Raw genomic sequence first — 24,227 nt, 5'->3', positions numbered from 1 at the left:
ATCAATATAATCTGAAATGTCTTCAAGCCTAGTACGATTGTAATCTTTAATTTCAACCCAATCATCACGTAAAACAGGTGAAAAATCTATCGAAATAAAAATAAAACTGTGATGGGAAGAGAAAAAAGGAAACTGTTTATGTTTAATTCTATTCATGATATGCTAAGAAATATTGTTAGATATAAGTATCTGAGAGTAGTTATTGTATAGCTGTTTTTGGAACCGCTCATGGCCCTATGGGCTAGGTAACTGTGTTTGTCAAATAAAATTAAAAATTAAAAAAAATTAAAAAATTAAAAAAGAAACACACAATTTCTACACACACACACAACATACGATTTTTTGCCAGCCACCTAAATGATGTTTTTCTAAAATTAATTAATCTTTCTTTAAGAATGCAATAAAACTATGCAAGTGTAATATTTTTGTTATGGAGTAGTTAAATTATATTAGTCTTTTGTTTGTTTGTATTTGGTGTATGTATGCGTTTTCATCAAACGACCGATTAAGAGCCGGTGAACGATTTTGATCCGAATGATTGAACTGGACAGTGAACTATGAACTAGATTACTGACCTAGTTCAGTTTAAAGAGCTGAGCTATTGAACTAGATCTTTAAAATGAACTAGATTGCACAACTCTACACCCAAGCAGTTACTGCATCGACAACACCTTATTGTATTGACGCGCCGGTAAAATCTTTGTCTCCTCATGAAGATGGTCCACTGGTGTCATGAGGAGCCAGCCAGTCCTCAGGGCAGCATTCTGGCAGGTTTGAATCTTCTTTCACTGCGTAGTGCTAACCTTTGCAGACCACGTTGGCGCAACAAGGTTTCTTTGTCAGATCCCCAAGCCAATTGAGCACCTTTTTACTACCTCTGATCTTATCGGAAATAGCTGTGGGATGCGCGGACGACTTAAACATGCTATCCAACGTTACACAGTATTTTGCAAAAATTTCAGACGTTCTAAGACATGTCCTTAAACTGTACTTTTGCGAAAATTGTTGACATTTTGTGTGGAAGGTACCAGAAGGTCGTATTATAGTCGATATTCGAACCTCAACCTGAAAAAAATTATTACCATGTGCAAAGTTTGGAGCAAATCTGTTGCTTCCTTCGAGAGTTAAAAACAAATTTTTGAACTGTTATTGGGGAGGTCCTCGAAGTAGTGGAACGATATGACCCATCTTCCAACTTGATCTGTATGAGAGAGCTATACTGGGCACCTGTAAGCCAGCCGGGTAGACAAAAGGACAGAAAGGTCTAAATCGACTCCCAAATTGTCTGAAACGGATTTCGTTCAAACATACTTTGGGCCCAAAACCATTAATTCGATGAGACACATTTTTATCGTAGCATAGCCTGAGGGTATAAAATCGACTATTGATTTGCTCGAGAAATATGTTCTATCCAAAGGAGGCTTATCTTCATATTGATGGTCAAAAACTATTTCGCAAAGGGGTAATATTACTTTACGAATACCTGCTGGTCTCCTGAAAGAAGATATACCAGCCTTCTAAAGACCTACGTGATCTCTTTACCTTTTACCAACGAAAGTTATGTTCATAAAGCGGAATAAAAACTACTTCGTTTAGGACTTATATTCCAGATAGTTCTTAATAAAGCCTTTCTATTATCCCAGAAAAAAAGGCACCTTCGCCCTATATGTTCTTACAAAATAATCACTTTTGTTTTACATATATTTACAGGATGTGGTCTTTGCTTTGGCTCATGCCACTGGAAAGGTGGGGCGATTCACATTAATTGAGCGATGGCGCAATAATGAACGACTTTTGGCACCCAATGAAAATCCCCTGAAGCTTCTGCTCAAATGGGGTGAATATGCCAATGATGTACAATTTATACTACAGCGTTCGGAAAGTAAGCAACCGCAACAGCAGCAACAACAAAATATTCAGTTAAAACAAGAAACATTGCATCATAATAACACTAACAACGACAACAACAATGAAAGCACAACTGTGATGTCAAACAAAAAATCATTGGGATTAAGCAATAACAACAACAACCATAATCATGTAATTGATAACAAAAATAATAATAATAACAACAACAACAATAATACTAATACAACTACTAACAATTCAATTGTTGAAAATGCATTAAATGCAACAACAACAACAACGGCTCAACAGACGCAACATCAAAAACCCTTAACCATGGAATTAAGCTTAAATGCAGCCCACGAAAGGGCCAAGGAATTGAAGAAGAGCTTTGGGTAGGGAGAAATAACATATTTTAATTTATTTATTCAAATTTAAAAAATAATTATTTTCCTTAATTTTTCAGAGTACATGATGCCAAAAGTTTTGATAACATTGGCATAGTTAAAGGTGTGCCTCAGCGCAATAAAACTAATCTTAACAATAATCCGAATAACCCAACCACCACAACAAGTTCTGGTATAATTCCTCGTCATGAAAAATCTCATTCAAATCCCATAGAAATGCCTTCATCCGCTGGCGGAAGTAATGGTGGTCTTGGCAAAGGTACAGGTGCTTATCAGGAATATAACAATAACAGCAACAACACCAACAATGGCCACAATACATCTAATAACATATACCAACAATTGGGTGCTCATAACAGTAAGTCCATCAATGAAATAAATTTGGCTGAGGTACGCAATGCTTTAGATAGGCGGACAATGGCGGCGGCCACTAACAATCACACGACGGCAACAACAGCAGGCAATAATCATAACACAACTACTGGCAATAACTCAGGAGCACAACCAATGATGATGGGTGGTAGTGCTGAAATAATATTCACCTCCAACTTTCCATCAACACCATCACCCAATAATGCACACGGTAACACCACTAATGCAACAAGTGGTAGCAATGAAAATCTTTTAGACATTTATAATGGCAATAGTAAATTTTCATCTCATTCACCAAATGATTTGTATAAACAAACTCCAGCCATATCGGCAAATGGTGCACTCTGTCCGCCGCCCTACAGAGATCCACCCCCACCACGTAATAGTCCTTTGCAACAGGCGACATCTGCAACAACGATGAATGCTGCTCCAAATACAAATGCATCAAATGCATTGTATTCAAATCAACCGCCACCATCAGCAGCAACGGTGCCAGTTGCACCCACAACCACACATCAATCTCAAGATTATGATTTTGTTGATTATCAACAAATTAACGACTTGGTTTTACCCGTTAGCATGGACGAGAGTGAGAGTATTTTCCAGGCAACGCAATATAATGATTTGCTGCAATTGATTAAATTCCAAAGGGAGAAAATCAATCAACAACAAATGGAACTAACAAAGGTAAGAGTTTTAAATCATATTTATATTTAATGAGACTATCAGTAGAGTAAAGTTCATTTTCTCTAATATTATTTTAGTCAATATACCACAAATGTGAAATCTATTCTTATTATGGAGGCATTAGGTTTGTCCTTGTACTTTCTCAGTAAATATTACTCAGTAACTTCTTTTTAGAGAGTAAAGCATTTTATACTCTTTCAAAGGAAAAAATTAAAAAAGTAAAAAGACAACATTCAGTAAAAATTTTCAATTTGATTAATATTTACGTTTATGATATTTGAATATTTTAAACTTTTGACAACTGCCTAAAGCTACAAAATGTTACTGAACAAAATTCCTTCAGTAAAAATTATAAGTTCTCAGTAATAAAAATTTCAAAACAAGTTTCTCAATTCATTCTCCTTTCTGAACATTTGTGTAAAAAGACAACATTCAGTAATAATTTGTAATAATTATTACAAATTATCGAGTACGCAGACACACTTATTATCTTCTAGAAAAAATATACAAAAAATGTGACATATTTAAATTCCAAACACCAAACATTGAATATGTTGAATCACTATATCCGCAATGCCCTGGAGAGTGAAAATACAGCAAAAAAAAAAAAAAAAAAAAAAAAATCCGAGAAATTTTTATACAAAAAATCAGAACAAGATAACAAGAACAAGATAAGGCGCATAGTCTTATATTTTGATGCACTTCAAACACAAATCTGTAATGGCATTGACCCTATGGGCCATCTACTCTACAGTAGACGACCCTATGGGCCATCTACTCTACAGTAGACGACCCTATGGGCCATCTACTCTACAGTAGACGACCCTGTGGGTCATCTACTCTACAGTAGACGACCCTATGGGTCATCTAATCTACAGTAGACGACCCTATGGGTCATCTAATCTACAGTAGACGACCCTATGGGTCATCTACTCTAAAGTAGACGACCCTATGGGTCATCTACTCTAAAGTAGACGACCCTATGGGTCATCTACTCTAAAGTAGACTACCCTATGGGTCATCTACTCTACAGTAGACTACCCTATGGGTCATCTACTCTACAGTAGACTACCCTATGGGTCATCTACTCTACAGTAGACTACCCTATGGGTCATCTACTCTACAGTAGACGACCCTATGGGTCATCTACTCTACAGTAGACGACCCTATGGGTCATCTACTCTACAGTAGACGACCCTATGGGTCATCTACTCTACAGTAGACGACCCTATGGGTCATCTACTCTACAGTAGACGACCCTATGGGCCATCTACTCTACAGTAGACGACCCTATGGGCCATCTACTCTACAGTAGACGACCCTATGGGTCATCTACTCTACAGTAGACGACCCTATGGGTCATCTAATCTACAGTAGACGACCCTATGGGTCATCTACTCTAAAGTAGACGACCCTATGGGTCATCTACTCTAAAGTAGACTACCCTATGGGTCATCTACTCTACAGTAGACTACCCTATGGGTCATCTACTCTACAGTAGACTACCCTATGGGTCATCTAATCTACAGTAGACTACCCTATGGGTCATCTACTCTACAGTAGACGACCCTAAGGGCCATCTACTCTACAGTAGACGACCCTAAGGGCCATCTACTCTACAGTAGACGACCCTAAGGGCCATCTACTCTACAGTAGACGACCCTATGGGCCATCTACTCTACAGTAGACGACCCTATGGGCCATCTACTCTACAGTAGACGACCCTATGGGCCATCTACTCTACAGTAGACGACCCTATGGGCCATCTACTCTACAGTAGACGACCCTATGGGCCATCTACTCTACAGTAGACGACCCTATGGGCCATCTACTCTACAGTAGACGACCCTATGGGCCATCTACTCTACAGTAGACGACCCTATGGGCCATCTACTCTACAGTAGACGACCCTATGGGCCATCTACTCTACAGTAGACGACCCTATGGGCCATCTACTCTACAGTAGACGACCCTATGGGCCATCTACTCTACAGTAGACGACCCTATGGGCCATCTACTCTGCAGTAGACGACCCTATGGGCCATCTACTCTGCAGTAGACGACCCTATGGGTCATCTACTCTACGTAGACGACCCTATGGGCCATCTACTCTACAGTAGACGACCCTATGGGCCATCTACTCTACAGTAGGCGACCCTATGGGCCATCTACTCTACAGTAGACGACCCTATGGACCATATACTCTGCAGTAGACGACCCTATGGGCCATCTACTCTACAGTAGACGACCCTATGGGCCATATACTCTGCAGTAGACGACCCTATGGGCCATCTACTCTATAGTAGACGACCCTATGGGCCATATACTCTGCAGTAGACGACCCTATGGGCCATCTACTCTACAGTAGACGACCCTATGGGCCATCTACTCTACAGTAGACGACCCTATGGGCCATCTACTCTACAGTAGACGACCCTATGGGCCATCTACTCTACAATAGACGACCCTATGGGCCATCTACTCTACAGTAGACGACCCTATGGGCCATCTACTCTACAGTAGACGACCCTATGGGCCATCTACTCTACAGTAGACGACCCTATGGGCCATCTACTCTACAGTAGACGACCCTATGGGCCATCTACTCTACAGTAGACGACCCTATGGGCCATCTACTCTACAGTAGACGACCCTATGGGCCATCTACTCTACAGTAGACGACCCTATGGGCCATCTACTCTACAGTAGACGACCCTATGGGCCATCTACTCTACAGTAGACGACCCTATGGGCCATCTACTCTACAGTAGACGACCCTATGGGCCATCTACTCTACAGTAGACGACCCTATGGGCCATCTACTCTACAGTAGACGACCCTATGGGCCATCTACTCTACAGTAGACGACCCCATGGGCCATCTACTCTACAGTAGACGACCCTATGGACCATATACTCTGCAGTAGACGACCCTATGGGCCATCTACTCTACAGTAGACGACCCTATGGGCCATATACTCTGCAGTAGACGACCCTATGGGCCATATACTCTACAGTAGACGACCCTATGGGCCATCTACTCTACAGTAGACGACCCTATGGGCCATCTACTCTACAGTAGACGACCCTATGGGCCATATACTCTACAGTAGACGACCCTATGGGCCATCTACTCTGCAGTAGACGACCCTATGGGCCATCTACTCTGCAGTAGACGACCCTATGGGCCATCTACTCTGCAGTAGACGACCCTATGGGCCATCTACTCTATAGTAGACGACCCTATGGGCCATCTACTCTGCAGTAGACGACCCTATGGGCCATCTACTCTACAGTAGATGACCCTATGGGCCATCTACTCTGTAGTAGACGACCCTATGGGCCATATACTCTGCAGTAGACGACCCTATGGGCCATCTACTCTATAGTAGACGACCCTATGGGCCATATACTCTGCAGTAGACGACCCTATGGGCCATATACTCTGCAGTAGACGACCCTATGGGCCATCTACTCTACAGTAGACGACCCTATGGGCCATCTACTCTACAGTAGACGACCCTTAGGTCATCCACTCTACAGTAGACGACCCTACGGGCCATCCACTCTACAGTAGACGACCCTACGGGCCATCTACTCTACAGTAGACGACCCTTAGGTCATCTACTCTACAGTAGACGACCCTACGGGCCTACTCTACAGTAGACGACCCTATGGGCCATCTACTCTATGGGCCATCTACTCTACACTAGTAGTAAGAAGACATACTTATTAGTATCCTTTAGGAAGACTGTTGGTTTCTTATAAGAAGACCAATCGGTCCTCTATATATTGGTTATCTATAAGAATACCAATTGATAATTGATAATCACTTATTGGAAGTGCTGTTGGTACCTTATTAGGAGACCAGTTGGTCTCCCACAAGAGGACCTACTGTTCTTCTATACGAAAACCTAATATCCTACTATGGGAAAATCTTCTAGTCTTCTATAAGAAGATCTAATGGTGTGTTCTATAAAAAAGCTACTAGCTATCTTACAAAAGAAGACATATTCACCTTCTATAAGAAGACCTACTGACCTATTAAAAAACCCACCAGGCTTCTGAGAGAAGACCTATTGACCTTCTCTGAAAAACCTACCTATAAGAACTAGGTGTCTCTAAGTTGCCACCGTGATGCACACTGAATGCCCGGCTCGATTGCCAGGCCAAGCAACATCAAAATTTTCAATGGTACAAAATACCCCTCAGTTTAATGTTGGTGACACTTCCTGATTATTTCAGCCATGTAAAAAAATCTCTACAATTTGCGTCTTAAGACACGCCATTCGGACTCGACGATAAATAGAAGGTCCCATATCATTCAGCAAATGTGAATCGGGGTACATACGAGATACATAAGTGTCTATTGTCCCTTCTGGGATGTTTGTGAAACAATTGTTATAGGTATCTCCTAGACCTAATGACCTTCTATTAGAAGACCTAGTGACCTTGTATTAAATGACCTAGTGGCCTTCTTTCGATTGACCCAGCAGTCTTGTATAAGAAGACCTACTGACATTTTATAAGGAGACTAGTGGCCTTGTATGAGAAGACCTTCTGACCTGCTTGGACTAATAAAAAAGACCTACTGTTCTTCCATAAGTCTGACATTTAAAAAAATGTATCTTTAATAAAATTTCTTTTAATTTCAGTATGATGCCGAAATTGTTTACTTGGAATCCAAAGAACGAGATCAAGCTCAGGAATTGGAGGCCATATCAAGGGAAATAACAAAAGCTGATCAATTGTTCAGGCAAGGTAGTGAACAGGTAAGAAGCTTTTATTGGCTATGTCACCAATTTCTTTTCAATGAAATTCCTTCTTTTTACCCAACAGCTCCAAACTTTACAATATGTTGAAGAAGAAAATGAATTGGTGAAGCAACAGGAGAAAACTTTAAAGTCTGAAATTGCGCTGTTACGTTCAAAATTGGCCAATTGTGAAACGGAGCTATTGCAGTGTAAAAATAAAATACGTTTGCTAATGGATGATATTGAAATTGAACAGAGGGCGAATACTAAACAGAATATGAGGTACGAATTGAAAAATTATGTCAGTAAAGTTAAGTTTCTTATTATTTTTTTATTTTAACTTGTAGGCAAAATGTTGAACGTGATTTCCTCATGGAAATGGAACGTATACAAAGTGAAATTGATCAGGCCATACACAATACGGATACATCTAATAAAACTGCTGAAAGTTTGAAAAAAGAAATTCTCTTAATTGAAAATGCAATACAGGAAAAGAAGAGACAGGTAAGGACGAGGAGGGTGTTTAAGCACTTAAGAAGTTATACAAGACAATGATTGGAGACGAATGGGAAATGAAAAATGTTATGTACTTATACACATTTTCTCTAAGACAATAAGAAAACAAATTTGTTCAAATCTGCACCAAACTTCTTAAAGAGAGGTTGTTTAAGGACTTACAAATTCACACGGGACAATGATATGCGTCAATGTGACTATGAAACCAAATTTTTTAGTTATGAACAGTTTCTCTAAGACAATTCCAAAAAAAAAAATAATAAAAAAATCCTTCGAAATCCTCCGGTTTTCGTATGAAATTAGTTGTTATTTTTGTAGCAGCATGAAACCTACGAGGAAGCCTAGGCTGCCAACCCAGCATGGCAGCCACTGGCCGAAACACAATGGTTTAGGATCAGTCTGGTACGTAAAACCCCGCTTTCTTGGGATTGTATGAAATTAGTAGTAATTTGAACAAAATTGGTTCCTAATCGTCATAGAGAAAGTCCAAAAAGTCTTCCAGCCACATGCCATTAAATTTACAATGAAATTAGAAATCGTCTGTTTTTCTAATTCTATATTATTTTTTTTGTTTAAAGGTTGAGCAATTGGTCAATGAAATGAAAGAAGTTAATTTGCAGAGTTTAACAGTAACAACATCCGAGGAAATAAAACATTTTTTAGAGGGTAGGTATTCACATTTTTATTTACATTATTTTTAATTTTATTTTAAAATTTTGATTTGAATTTAATTTAATATTTGTTATCATTTCAGGTTCTAATAAACCTGGCAGCAGCCGTCGCATTATTGGCTCACCTCGACAATTGGAAAATGCTGTGCCCACAAGTAAAAATCCCCATGGTGTTTGGGTTTAAATATTGAAAAAAGATTTTTTTCCTCCAAAATGTCCATATCAATAGACATAAACAACAAAAACACCCAACAAATGGTATCTAATTTATTTATTTATTCTTCAATATCTAAACCACAAAATATTTAAAAATTTATATTACAACAAACAATCATACTTATTATATTCATTCCATATCTTTAAGAAACAGATTTATTAATTTATTAACTCTCCCTAACAAAAGAAATATTGAAGTCACATATCACACACTGGGAACAACAAAAAAAAAATCAAAAGAAACTAATGTGAATGAGCATCACAACAAAACGAAACACACAAAATGAAAACATATCGAAGTAAAAGAAATAGAGAAAATAACTAGAACAGTCATTCCCCACACAAAAAGTGAATTGAAATGTTAGACAAATATTAGGTAAAGATCCAACTTTTGTAAGAATTTAGTATGAAACTAGGTTGAAGAACATTTAGGGAATTTAGATACAAAGTAGCAGAAGTTTTTTTCCCGAAAATTTACATATACATATTAACAAGTTAAAATAATCTTTCCATAGTTTTTTTCAAACACTATAATATTTTGAAATTTCAACTTAAAAATAATAGAGCCCTCTCCAATGTTTTCCTTTGGCTTTAATTTTATATAGCTCCTAAAAAACGAAAATTTGATTTATTTTATTTTTTAGCAATATTTTCAATGATTTGTTTTCAGTTAGAGAGAATAGGAGTTCCGATAAATTAGAGCTTATCAATTTCGAGCTTGATTCTTAGTAGCTTTTTGCCAAAAGACATACTGACGTTATATAAGAGGAACTAGTGACATTCCAAAGAAGACTAGATGATAAACGTTTAAAAGGTGGCGTCATTTAACCGCTTGCTGCGGGCGTACTTAATAAACAGGTATGGCATGCATCAAAACATTAGCATCGTCATCTGCTTATGATATGTGCCAGATGGTATCTTGATGTACTAAGTTGAGATTCAGTCGATAAGCTATACCTGCCAATATTTAACTACTATGATGACGAACTTGTTATCACAGTTAACCCAACCACAGCAGATAATCTCAGGTTGAGCCAAACTGTTATTTTATGATAGGAGAGAATATGAACTTAAATCAAACAAGTTCGTCAAAGCTCATCGGTTCAGCTAGAAGTCAAATCACCATCGATATCTTCGAATTCGAAAATAGAGAATGACCTTCTATAAGAAGCCCTACATGCCTTCTATAAGAACCCCTTCGCGCCATCTAAGAATCCTACAAGAGTTTTATAAGAATACCTACATACCTTCTATAGAAAGACTTCCCAAGAAGTCCTACAGGTCTTCTACAAAAACTATTACATACCTTTAATTAGACCTTTAATGAAGCATTTATAAGATCTGTAGTTCTATAAGAACTACCATATGCCTTCTATAAGAAGCACCACAGGACTTTTATAAGAAATCCTACAGGTCTTTTATATGAAGTTCTGCATGCCTCCTGTAAGAAGGCCTACAGGCTACTATAAAAAGATCCTTATATAACACTACCTACAGTCCTTCAATAAGAAGACGTCCAAGCTTCCTATAAGAAATCCTACATACATATATGTTCCCACAACAACGCCGTAGGACCAGGGCGTCTTCTTTAAAATAGGCCCTCAGTCGTATAGTTTACATTGAATTGTGCAGACGTGTTTTTCTTCTTAGTAAACTCAGTTACAAACAAAAACAATAATTACAGCTACTCCTGCTTGTTCTTCTTACAATTGAGAAGACGAGAGGCAAAAAATAAAAACAAGCAAAATTAAGAGAACGTGCGACAATGCAGTTGCTGCCCCGTCAAGGCATTATAACATGACAAAAAAACAAAAAACTAATTATTCTCCTCAGAGAGGAAATCAAAACTACTTTCTCCCTCTCCAAGTGGTGGATCCAGATGATGACGATAACATAAATGATGATACTGTTATCGATAATACAATCAAAGATAAAATTCCTCCAATAACAATATTAAAATGCAAAGTGGAACAAGTCCATGAAATATGTAGAATTCTGAATGTTACTTCTTACTCAGTAAGAAAAATTTCAATAGGATTAAAACTTTTCTTAACCAAAAAAGAAGATATGGAGTTAATGTGCAAGGCATTAAGTGAACAATTTAATATGGAGTTCTTCTCGTATCTTCCTAAACAGGAAAAGCCATTCAAGGCAATTTTAGTTCAAATGGATAAAATGGATCCAAAGATAGTAAAAAAAATATCTCATTGTAATGGGACTTAAGTGCGTGGATGTCAAGTTGGTGATTAGAAAGTCTAAAAATGATCGCCCTTATGAAAATATAATTTATGTTGTCTATTTCGAAAGGAAATCGGTAGCATTAAAAGACTTGCGTCAAAATTATTCTGACATTAATAAACTTAGAGTCCGTTGGGAATACCAAAAACCCAATAAAGGAAAAATTACGCAATGTTACAACTGCCAAATGTTTGGCCATGGATCTAATCGTTGTAGGGTCAAAACCTTATGTGAAATCACTTAACCACCGAATGTAATGCTACAATCCAGAAATGTGCCAACTGTAATGGTGACCATAAATCTTCGTTATCAGATTGCCCAAGTCGATTGAGATACATATATTGAATTGAAGAAACGTTATGAAACTCGCAGCGTTAAAAAACCGTCTGCGCAGTTCGAGAAACATCTTAATTTCCCTCACGAATTTCCAAATTCGTTGAGACAGGAAAACGTACCCAATTTTTCTGGATGGAATGTTCCCCAAAATAATAGCCAGTCCAATAATAATTTATTTTCTCTTGAAGAGATGAAAAATATTACTTTTGAACTAATTTCGAGTTTGAGGAAATGTAAGTCTAAAGCTGACCAATTTGACGTCATCACTAATTTAGCATTCAATTTTTTTATCATGAACACCCAAAACTTAAATATAATGACATGGAATGCCCGCGGCATCCGGAACAAAATTGAAGAATTATTGCACTTTATTGAAAAACACAATGTTGATATTTGCCTGTTAAACGAAACATGGTTAAATAGAAATTGCTCTTTAAAAAACAGAAAATACAACGTCTATAGAAATGATCGACTTGATAACAGGGGCGGCGGAGTTGCCATTCTTGTTAAGAAATGCATAAAACATCAACTATTACCACCACTAAATACGAATAACATTGGAACATTGGAATAAAAATATACACAGGCGATGATTACTTACACATATATTCCTGCTACTTTCCAGGTGGAAGTTCTAACGCTATATTAAGAAATCGTTTCGCATCAGATTTACGCAAAATTGACGACAAATTCTAACAAGTTTTTACTTGGAGGAGATTTTAACTGCAGACACTGTTATTGGGGAAGTTCAAGAAATAACGCATGGGGTAATTTGTTATACGACAATCTTCAACACAACAACCTTCAGATAGTATTCTCATCAAAAAACTCTTACATACCAGCTGATCCAAGAAGGCGTCCATCAAATTTGGATATTTTTCTTACAAACATATCTCAAAATATGATTTCTATTAATAGCGTCAACGATCTAAATTCAGATCACTTACCAGTCGTGTGCGAAATAAATTTGAACGTAAGAACTACTACTGGTATATACCTCGACTATAATAAGGCTACCTAATTCGGAAGAAGCCGTGCTATGTGGAAATACAAATCAAATTGACTCACATATTGAATCATTTACGAACACCATAAAATCCGCAATTGATTACAGTGTACCTAAACTTAAAATAACTCCACAGAAAAAGTCGATACCAAACTTTATTAAAGTTTTAATCCTGCATAGAAACATATACAAAATAAATTTCAAAAGATTCAGAGATGTTGGAGATAGACTTGCTATGAACCGCTTAAATAAAAGGATAAATCATGAATTAATCATGTTTAGAAACCAATCTTGGAACAAAATGTTATCAGAATTACATCCTTCCTCTAAACCACTATTGAAAGTCTCCAAAATGTTGAGAAGAAAAACGAAACATATTCCAATACTGTCCTACAACAACGATCTTTATTACTCGCAGAAGAACAAATGCGATATAATTGCAACACATTTTCACAATAACCACAATCTGACTAACAACCTTAGTGACACCGCAACGATTTCTGACGTCAACGCAAAAATTGCTGAAATTAATCAACAGATTGCAGTCTTAGATAATGATTCTTTTATAAATTTGGCACATGTGGAGGTCATATTGAAAAAATGAAAGTCAGAAAATCTCCTGGCATTGATAATATAAACAACCTATGTTTAAAAAATTTGCCTAAGAAGGGGAAACAATACCTCACACACATTTTAAACTCCGGTCTGAAACTTTCATACTTTCCTGTTGTCTGGAAATGTTCTAAAACCATTCCTTTGCTCAAACCTAACAAACCACCTGACAAGCCAGCGTCGTATAGGCCGATAAGTTTGCTATCATCCATAAGTAACGTTTTGGAAACCATCATCAAAGACAAAATACTACATTGTATTAATACGAATAATGTCCTCCCACCCCAACAATTTGGCTTTTGGAGAGAACATAATACAGCTCACCCAGTTTACAAAATTAAAAATATGGTAATGGAAAATTTCAATTCTGGTAAATCCACCGGAATGGTACTGCTAGATATTAAAGCTGCTTTTGATTCTGTTTGGCACGACGGCCTCATCTACAAACTGAGCAAATTTAATTTTCCATTATTCCTCATAAAAATTATTCAAAGCTTTTTAAAAGAGAGATCCTTTAAAGTATTTATTGGAACAACTTCTTCTGATGAAATGTGTATAAATGCTGGATGCCCTCAGGGATCATGCTTATCTCCAATATTATACAACATTTTCACTTCTGACATTCCAACTTTTAGTAACTGCACAACTTCCATTTTTGCAGATGACACTTCCATTTTATGTTCGGATACTTCACAAATATCATTAATGAATTGGAATCAGCTTTATCAGTCCTAAACTTATATTTCCAAAAATGGAAAATTCTATTAAATCATGAAAAAACTGATGCCATATACTTTACTAGGAAGCGTAAATCATGTTTCTTGCCAAATAGACCATTACTTTTCAACAACTACAACATTGAATGGAAGGATAGCGTCAAATACCTCGGAGTTGTACTCGACAAAAGAATTAACTTTAAGTTCCACATCCCATATATCGTGGACAAAATCAACAAGGTCACCAGAATGCTGTACCCGCTAATCAACAGGAAATCTGAACTTAGCTTGGAGAACAAATTGCTCTTATTTAAATCAATATTTCAACCCATAATGTATTACTGTGCCCCTGTTTGGTCTTCTTCTGCCAAATGCCACATCAAAAAGCTACAAGTTTCACAGAACAAACTCCTCAAAATGATTTATAACCTTGCTTGGCTGTACTCAACAAATAGACTACACTCGTTAACTGGGATTATCATGGTACAGGATAGGATAAATATCCTGACAAGCAATTTTAATGAAAGGTGTCAAGCATCACAATACCGCCACATTAATGACCTAATGTCATAGTACTTTTAAAACCCCGACGCAAACTAAATAAAATTCATTCGGTTTTTTTTTGCATTTTCCCAAAATACCATAATCTAATTACTCAACATATTATATCTAAATAATTAATAATGTAGTAGAACAGAAATTTTATATTTCTAAACGTTTGTCTTCCGAATGTTAAATGTAATTCATACTGTATATTATACGCAATAAACTGAAATTGAATTGAAAAAAATGCCCTCTACGTCCTGCCCTACAGGCCTTCTATAAGAAGACCTATAGGCCTTCTATAAGAAGACCTATAGGCCTTCTATAAGAAGACCTACAGGCTAGAGTTGTGCCAAAGGAACTATATGGAACTATCTCGTTCACTTCGCAGTTCCAATGACCCACATTTTTTCTTTGAACAAACTGCGTATACTTAACAACACACGTTACATTTCATGATGTTACTCATACGTTTTGGAACTAGTACAAGGAACTAGGAACTAGATTACCCAACTCTACTACAGGCCTTCTAAAAGAAGTCCTACAGGCCTTCTATAAGAAGTCCTACAGGCCTTCTATAAGAAGTCCTACAGGCCTTCTATAAGAAGTCCTACAGGCCTTCTATAAGAAGTCCTACAGGCCTTCTATAAGAAGTCCTACACGCCTTCTAAAAGAAGAACTACTGGTCTTCCATAAAAAGACCTACAGGCCTTCTATAAGAAGACCTACAGGCCTTCTACAAGAAGACCTACAGGCCTTCTATAAGAAGTCATACAGGCCTTCTATAAGAAGTCCTACAGGCCTTCTTTAAGAAGACCTACAGGCCTTCTTTAAGAAGACCTACAGACCTTCTATAAGAAGACCTACAGGCCTTCTATAAGAAGACCTTCAGGTCTTGTATAGGAAAACCAACAGGCCTTCTATAAGAAGACCTACAGGTCTTCTATAAGAAGTCCTACAGGCCTTCTATAAGAAGAAATACAGGCTTTCTATAAGTAGACCTAAATGCCTTCAATAGGAAGACCAATAGGCCCTTCTGCGCTACTTATAAAAGCAGACCTACTTTACAGTTGGTTGCAGATCCTCAGAGGGTCGTTTACTTCTCACACTTATCTTGTTGTTGTTGCAGCAGCATTAAACCTACACAAAAGCATAGGTTTGATGCTGGGTTGCAAGACGCTGAACGAAGCACTATGGTTTCCTTTCATTCCGTTACGAAAGAACCCGCTGCCGTGGGATTGACTTATCTGGTGTGAACTAGCTGCGGTCGACTTCGAGTTACCCGTTTGCTTTGATATTGATGGCCCGTCAGTTGCCTCCCGGATCATTGCGGGGCCATCTCTAATTCTACTTTCTGCTCCACGATTCTCAAAAGGGCTGCTGGACATGCTACGGGCTTTACACTCATGCAGTAACCTATATTTGCAATGTCGGAGCTCCTGAACCATTCCCGACCTTCTTTTTCCCTACAGTCTTAGTGACTTTACTTCCTACACTCTTTTCTGCTCCATGATTCTCAGAAGAGCTGACGGTCTTGCAGCGACCTACCAAGCATTTCGGATCTTCTACCAGTCAGTTAGACTTTCCCGATTTCAGTACATTCAAGGGATAGATTGATGTGGTCCGAACCTTTTTCTTACACCATGATTCTCAGAAGAGCTGATGGTCTTGCAGGGACCTGCTAAGCATTTGGGATCTTCTGAACCATTCTCGCTTTTCCATTCCCCTACAGCCTTGGTGACAGGGACAAACGAAGTATTCACACACCCAGTAAGGCTTTGTGTGACAGCTCCATCAGTACCAGTCAGATTTTGCCGATTTCAGTACGTTCAAAGGATAGATTCAAGTTGCCCGAACATTTTTCTTACACCATGATTCTCAGAAGAGCTGATGGTCTTGCAGGGACCTGCCAAGCATTTGGGATCTTCTGAACCATTCTCGCTTTTCCGTTCCCCCTACAGCCTTAGTGACAGGTATACAAGAAGTACACCCAGTAAGGCTTTGTGTGACATCCGTACCAGTCAGTTAGACATTCCCGATTTTAGTACGCTGATTTCAGTACGTTCATAGGATAGATTCAAGTTGCCCGAACCTTCACACCTCACACAATTAGTATCTGGAAGATGTGCGACCTACTCCAAGCCACCGATTTTGAGTTTTTGGACCTGGACCGTTGTGGCTTGGGGTTGGTGTCTACATCCGGACCGAATGTTGGTATTCGGTCTAGGGGGAGGAAATATTTCGCAGCGTTAGGATATTTCCATTAAAATAGATTCACCAAACTTGATTTTTAACCGGCTGTCAAGAAATTCCGCATACGAAATTTCCTTTGAGATCCTGTCAACAAATTTCCTACATAAGACATGTTTCTTTTCTTGGCCTCAGTGCTTTTCAGGGCTGGCGATATGGAGGAGTGGTTGGCCGACTTCCGTATTGACAGTTGCTTTGTATTCGTGCATGAAACTAGGGGTTCTTAAATCGATTTCCCCACTACTTCAATTTCATAAAATTACTCTAGTATGGAACACGATTTAAGAACCCCTAGTTTCTTAGTGAACGAGATGAACGGCCGAATTCCGTATTGTCAGTTTCTTTGTATTCGTGCATGAAACTAGGGGTTCTTAAATCGATTTCATAGTTTCATGCACGAATACAAAGCAACTGTCAATACGGAAATCAGCAGTTCATCTCGTTCACTAAGACGTCCTGGCTGGGTAAAAAGGGTCTATCTGTCGTGTTGCCGTCGTCTGAACCGATGAAGTAAAGTTACCCGACCCTGCCGCAAACACAACTGGATTCTAAAAGGGATGTGAGCTGTTGGAAGTTACCAGGTTTTGAGCTTTTCAAGCATCTGGACCAAAGTTTCAAAATGTGAGTATTTCCTTTCAAATCGACTCATGAATTTGATTTTCAACGGAATCTAAATTCCGACTCTTAAAACCCGTTTGGGACCCTGTCAACAAATATGCTACATTTGATGTGGGAAGTGGACCATTTTCTACTCTCCAACCTCAACATCTTCAGGGTGCCACCATGGTGTAATATACAAATCCCCTCAGTTATGTTCCTGAGTGTTTTTAATAATAATTGTTCTAAAACATCCCAGAAGGGACAAGGGAGACTTCTGTCACTCCAACCCGATTCACATTATCTCTTTGAATGGGTCTTAAGACATCACTTGTAGAGAAGTTTTTTTTGATATGCGATATCGAGAAGTCTCCATAGTACCCTTGGCGAACCTAACTAACGCTGTCCGACTCTCCTGGGTACCGGGACACTGTGACATTGTGGGAAACGAGAAGGCAGATGAACTGGCAAGACACGGATCTCAATCAACAAGTCAAGCTATCACTGTTTCTATTAAACCACCCATATGTCACGTTTTTCGGAAGGTGGAGACGTTCTTTGAAGAACAAGCCAAGGAACTATGGCATAATGAACCAAGGTGCAACGTGTCAAGGGCCATTTGGCCGAATCTTTCAACAAAGAGAACAACTTCGCTTTTAAGTTTGAGTAAGTCAGAAATCAGGGTATTGACGGGAGTCATTACCGGCCATTGCAACATACGAGCTTTTATCGGCAAATGGCAGGATGATGGCGTGGACTATTGTAGGCTCTGTGAAGATGAGGAGGAAACGGAGACGATCGAGCATATTTTATGTCGTTGCCCGATGTTAACTCGAAAGCGGTATAGATTAACAGGAATACGCTTTCCTCCAAGCTTAACCTTCTACTCAAACATGGAACCAACAATCATAAACAACATCATCAAAAATCTAAAGTGGCTGGGACGGCGCGACCCATAAGCGTAACTACTTCTCTGACAGTTTTTTCCACCATCGCCAAATAAACCACCCTCTCTGTCTTTATTATATCTTCATTCTTTCTTATTAATAATTCATTTATTACTACTCTCCAAACCACACCCCCCCCCTTTTTTCTTTATTCTTCTCTCTTCTCTTTTCAGGTAATTCTGAACCTCCTTTTTTCTTTATGGATGATCACAATGGACCGAAAGGTCTCCGAGTGGCGTAGTCAATATACATATATATCGACTACACATCCCCAAACCTAACCTAACCCTTAAGGTTGATCGTAGGAATTATTTTTTTTTACATCGCCCACTAATATATCCAAAAAGGGTCTATCGGCTACGGGCGATGATTTACCCCCGAAAAGAATTGCGATCTGGCTGCTTGATGCTCTCTTCAGACCCTGCGGGGGATACCGCAGTATCCAATCGTAGTTAAAGTGAAAAATGTCTTTTCAGTTAATTTCTGGAGAATCTTTCTGACTCAGTCCAAGAGACGCACACTTTTCTATGGGGTCAAAGAACTCCCTGCTATAGTCAACGTGATGCTTGAGCATTCCTGTCCGAATTTTCAGTCTCGCTCAATATCGTTATACCAGACGGGTAGATAAGACCTACCAACCCACTATATTGACTTTCTAAAAGAAAATATAAGTAGCCTTATAAAGAATCCTAGCATATTCTGAATGAGGAGAAACAGAGAAGTCAAGCCTTGTATAAAAAGTCTACTTGATCTTTTTGTGGAAGGTCACTTTTGTCTTCCTATAGAAGACCGTTAGACATTCTTATAGAAGGTCATTAGATACCCTTACTTTCATAACGGCAAAATGTGCCTCATCGAAATAATGGTTTTAGACCCCAAGTATGTTTGGACGAAATGTGTTTCAGACAATTTGGAGTCGATTGAGCGATGTCCGTCCGTCTGTCTGTCTGTCTGGCTGGCTGGAGCGCACGATAAGTCTCGAAGGGATGAACCGATTAGGTTAAAATTTTGGCTTTCGTAATATTTTGTCCAAACTTAGTTTAAGTTCGAAGATGGGCTATATCGGTCCACTCTTTCCGGTACCTCCCCCACAAAGGTTCGGAAATGTTCGGAAAATTTGTGCGCACGATAACTCTTGAAGGAAGTAACCGATTTGGTCCATACTTTGCACATCGTGAAATTTCTACCAGATTTAGATGAGGTTCCAATATGGACTCAATCGGTCCATTCCTTCGGGTACCTCCCACACAAAATTTCAAAAAAGTTCAGTTTAGGGCCATATCTCGAATCGCTTTAATTTTTGCTTCAGCAACTTGTATTCACTGCCCCCCATACGACGGTATAAGTTTCATCAGGGGCAAGTCCATACTTCCTGAGAAAATAGCCTGAAAGTTTCAAAAAACCCCTATGACACCGTGAGAGGTGATTGGTGCGCAAGATAACTCTTGAACGGATCTGCAGACTCGATTCAAAATTTTTGCCTTCGTAATATTTTGTCCACACTTAGTATAAGATCGAAGATAAGCCATATCGGTCCACACCTTAAGGTACCTCCCCCACAAAAGTTCAAAAATGTTCGGAAAAATTGTGCACACGATTACTCTTGATGGGAGCGACCGATTTGGTCCATACTTTATACATCCTAAAATATCTACCAGATATAGATCAATTTCGAATATGGAATATATTGGTCCACTCCTTCGGGTACCTCCCACACAAAATTTTAGATAAGTTCACTTTAAGACCTGCTCTCGAATCACTTTGATTTTTGTTGAAGCAACTTGCATTCGCTGCCTCAATTACGACAGTAAAAGTTTTTTCAGGGGAAAGTTCATACTTCTTGAGAAAACAGCCCGAAAGTTGTAAAAAGAACCCTATGGCACCATATGTAGTGGCTGGAGGGCACGAACCGAATATATTACGGAATATAGCTGGCGATATTATGTTTTTCGCAGGCTAGTGTGATAAAAAGCCCTATCTATCGACATCACCGGAAATTTTTGAGCTTTTATCCTATCCTATCGGTGCATACGGCCAAAATTTTGAAAAGTTTTTTTTTGTTTTTATTGGAAAAAAAAAGTATTTCAATCCACACAGGCTGAGTGGGGATATATTTCTGTCGGCAAAGGCGATTGATACTTTTTTACTTGTTCCATTTTACATTGACCTTACCTAAGAGGACCAAGTGACCGGTCCTCTTAGGTAAGGTCAATAGTCATCTTTTAAAAGGGCATCAGATGTTCTTATGGAAGGCCATTTGGTTTTCTTATGGACGGCAATTTCGTTTTCTTCTTATGACATGCCACTTGGTATTATTATGGAAGGCCACATGGCCTTCTCATAAAATTTCACTATGTCTTCTTATATAATCATTATTCTATTTTACTCAACATCCAACTGAGATGAGTCTTCAAGGCACATTTTGCAATAACCTAACCTAACTTTTTGTTTTATTTTTTTTTAAGATTTTTTACAGCCAGCTTTACACCTTTACAAATAAAAATTCCCCTTTAACAGCGTTTAATCTCAAAACAGACATATGTGTTTCAAACATATAACTTAAATTTAGATTTTATATTTTAGTTTAACTTTCATTACAGGTGCATTTTATTATAATGAAAAAAAAAAACCAACAACAAAAACATGGTACTGCTATAGTTTTGTTTTTATTTTTATTTACTATTCTTTTTATCTAGTCTTTAAAATGTTTGTATAATTTTTAATTTTCAAAAGAAAAGTTTTTAAAAATCTCTTATAATATAAAAAATAAATAAAATTTAATTTAAACAACTTCAAATCTCAATTTGATTGCCATTATGCTTTAATTATTTTTTATATTTTTTAAAATCTTGTGTAATTTAATAACAAAAAATTAAAAAGTAGAATTAAACAGCCCACAACAACAATGCAATAAAGTTTCTGTAAAACACATTGCCTTTTGATTTAGGAATTAAAATAAAGAAACAAAACAAATAAAATGAAATAAAAGACATATATTTAATATATTTAGTATTAGTAAGTTTTGTAGCTTGTTTTTTAAATGATTTTTTTTATTTCATATAAGTAATTGTTAATTGTTGTTAAGTTAAAAGAAAAAATTGTGTATTTTAAAAATAAGTTTTTTTTTATAAACAAATCAAATCGAGAAACTCAAAAAGAAGTACAATTATTTAATTTTTGGCATTTATACAAAAAACAATATGGTTTCTTTACACAAAAACACCATTTGTATTACCACAACACACACATACATAGATACATATAGACACAATATTTAATAAGCCTAAAATTATAAATATTTAAAATTGTTAAAATAGCGACGAGTTAAAAAGCAATGTTTTTCCAAAAACAAAAATTTATTTAATTTTCTTAAAAAGAAATTTACAATTTATTAAAACCCAACCTTTATTAATTATTGTAATTGTTAGACAAAAAAGTTTATTAAACATGTTTCTCCTTGCCCTCCATTCTCCATTAGTTTTAGCCTTAGCTTAGTTATTAGCCCCATTTTCTTCATCTTAAATCGGTATTCAAATATATAGTTACTATATAAATACATACATACAAACATATATTACTTATGCACCATTTATTAGTTATTTTTTAATAATTAATTACTTAATAATGTCTAAACAAAAGAAAATAGCTATGAAATTTATTGTATTTCAAAACAAATTAAAATTCAATTTAGTGCAAATTTCTTTAAATGAAATATAAAATAAAAAATAAAAAAATTATGAAGCTTAAAGAATGCAATTTATAAGCAAACCTAGCTAAAGCATAACAAAAACAATTGTTTTATTTAATAATTTTGAAATGGTAAGACACAAGACAAATAACGTCTATATGGTTGGTATTCTTATAGAAGGCCACAATGCCTTCCTATGGAGGGCCATTAAGTCTTCTTGTAGAAGGCCATTAGGTTTTCTTATAGAAGAGCGTTAGGTATTCTTATAGAATATCAATAATTCTTCTTATAGAAGTCCTTTCTGAAAGAAAAGGTGCTTCTATAGACCTTTCTGAAAGAAAGGGTGCTTCTTTAGACCCTTTATGAAAGAAAGGGTGCCTCTTTAGACCCTTTATGAAAGAAAGGGTGCTTCTTTAGACCCTTTATGAAAGAAAGGGTGCTTCTTTAGACCCTTTATGAAAGAAAGGGTGCTTCTTTAGACCCTTTATGAAAGAAAGGGTGCCTCTTTAGACCCTTTATGAAAGAAAGGGTGCTTCTTTAGACCCTTTATGAAAGAAAGGGTGCTTCTTTAGACCCTTTATGAAAGAAAGGGTGCTTCTTTAGACCCTTTATGAAAGAAAGGGTGCTTCTTTAGACCCTTTATGAAAGAAAGGGTGCTTCTTTAGACCCTTTATGAAAGAAAGGGTGCCTCTTTAGACCCTTTATGAAAGAAAGGGTGCTTCTTTAGACCCTTTATGAAAGAAAGGGTGCTTCTTTAGACCCTTTATGAAAGAAAGGGTGCTTCTTTAGACCCTTTATGAAAGAAAGGGTGCTTCTTTAGACCCTTTATGAAAGGAAGGGTGCTTCTTTAGACCCTTTCAGAAAGAAAACGTGCTTCTATAGACCCTTTCTGAAAGAAAGGGTGCTTCTTTAGACCCTTTATGAAAGAAAGGGTGCTTCTTTAGACCCTTTATGAAAGAAAGGGTGCTTCTTTAGACCCTTTATGAAAGAAAGGGTGCTTCTTTAGACCCTTTATGAAAGAAAGGGTGCTTCTTTAGACCCTTTATGAAAGAAAGGGTGCTTCTTTAGACCCTTTATGAAAGAAAGGGTGCTTCTATAGACCCTTTATGAAAGAAAGGGTGCTTCTACAGACCCTTTATGAAAGAAAGGGTGCTTCTATAGACCTTTTATGAAAGAAAGGGTGCTTCTTTAGACCCTTTATGAAAGTAAGGGTGCTTCTTTAGACCCTTTATGAAAGAAAGGGTGCTTCTATAGACCCTTTATGAAAGAAAGGGTGCTTCCTTAGACCCTTTCCGAACCAAAGGTTGCTTCTTTAGACCCTTTATGAAAGAAAGGGTGCTTCTTTAGACCCTTTATGAAAGAAAGGGTGCTCCTTTAAACCCTTTATGAAAGAAAGGGTGCTTCTTTAGACCCTTTATGAAAGTAAGGGTGCTTCTTTAGACCCTTTATGAAAGAAAGGGTGCTTCTATAGACCCTTTATGAAAGAAAGGGTGCTTCTATAGACCCTTTATGAAAGAAAGGGTGCTTCTATAGACCCTTTATGAAAGAAAGGGTGCTTCTATAGACCCTTTATGAAAGAAAGGGTGCTTCTATAGACCCTTTATGAAAGAAAGGGTGCTTCTATAGACCCTTTATGAAAGAAAGGGTGCTTCTATAGACCCTTTATGAAAGAAAGGGTGCTTCTATAGACACTTTCTGAAAGAAAGGGTGCTTCTATAGACATTTTCTGAAAGAAAGGGTGCTTCTATAGACACTTTCTGAAAGAAAGGGTGCTTCTTTAGACCCTTTATGAAAGAAAGGGTGCTTCTTTAGACCCTTTATGAAAGA

General features: G+C 37.5%; 1 protein-coding gene across 5 annotated transcripts in view; it reads left to right on the top strand.

Moving 5' to 3' along the window:
* Positions 1 to 22,502, top strand: part of RASSF8 (ras association domain-containing protein 8) — a 32,851-nt gene extending 10,349 nt beyond the window's left edge. The window contains exons 2-9 of one of the 5 annotated variants that reach the window (XR_012411671.1): positions 1,711 to 2,240; positions 2,312 to 3,311; positions 7,966 to 8,082; positions 8,150 to 8,346; positions 8,412 to 8,568; positions 9,159 to 9,246; positions 9,335 to 9,509; positions 21,313 to 22,502. Coding sequence is in view for 1 of the 5 variants with exons in the window: in XM_073976000.1 (XP_073832101.1) it covers positions 1,711 to 2,240; positions 2,312 to 3,311; positions 7,966 to 8,082; positions 8,150 to 8,346; positions 8,412 to 8,568; positions 9,159 to 9,246; positions 9,335 to 9,435 (2,190 nt within the window). In the remaining 4 variants the exon portion in view is untranslated. Of the gene's footprint in view, positions 1 to 1,710; positions 2,241 to 2,311; positions 3,312 to 7,965; positions 8,083 to 8,149; positions 8,347 to 8,411; positions 8,569 to 9,158; positions 9,247 to 9,334; positions 9,752 to 17,303 lie in introns of those variants that run through there. The other 4 variants (XR_012411673.1, XR_012411670.1, XR_012411669.1 and 1 more) reach the window with 4 other exon arrangements.
* Positions 22,503 to 24,227: the final 1,725 nt, after the last annotated feature.

Source organism: Musca autumnalis, unplaced genomic scaffold, assembly GCF_047663935.1.
Source record: "Musca autumnalis isolate F117 unplaced genomic scaffold, ASM4766393v1 scaffold_1, whole genome shotgun sequence".
Taxonomy (NCBI): Eukaryota; Metazoa; Arthropoda; class Insecta; order Diptera; family Muscidae; genus Musca; species Musca autumnalis.
The sequence above is the reverse complement of the archived record's forward strand: the minus strand, read 5'-3'. Positions and strand labels throughout refer to the sequence as shown.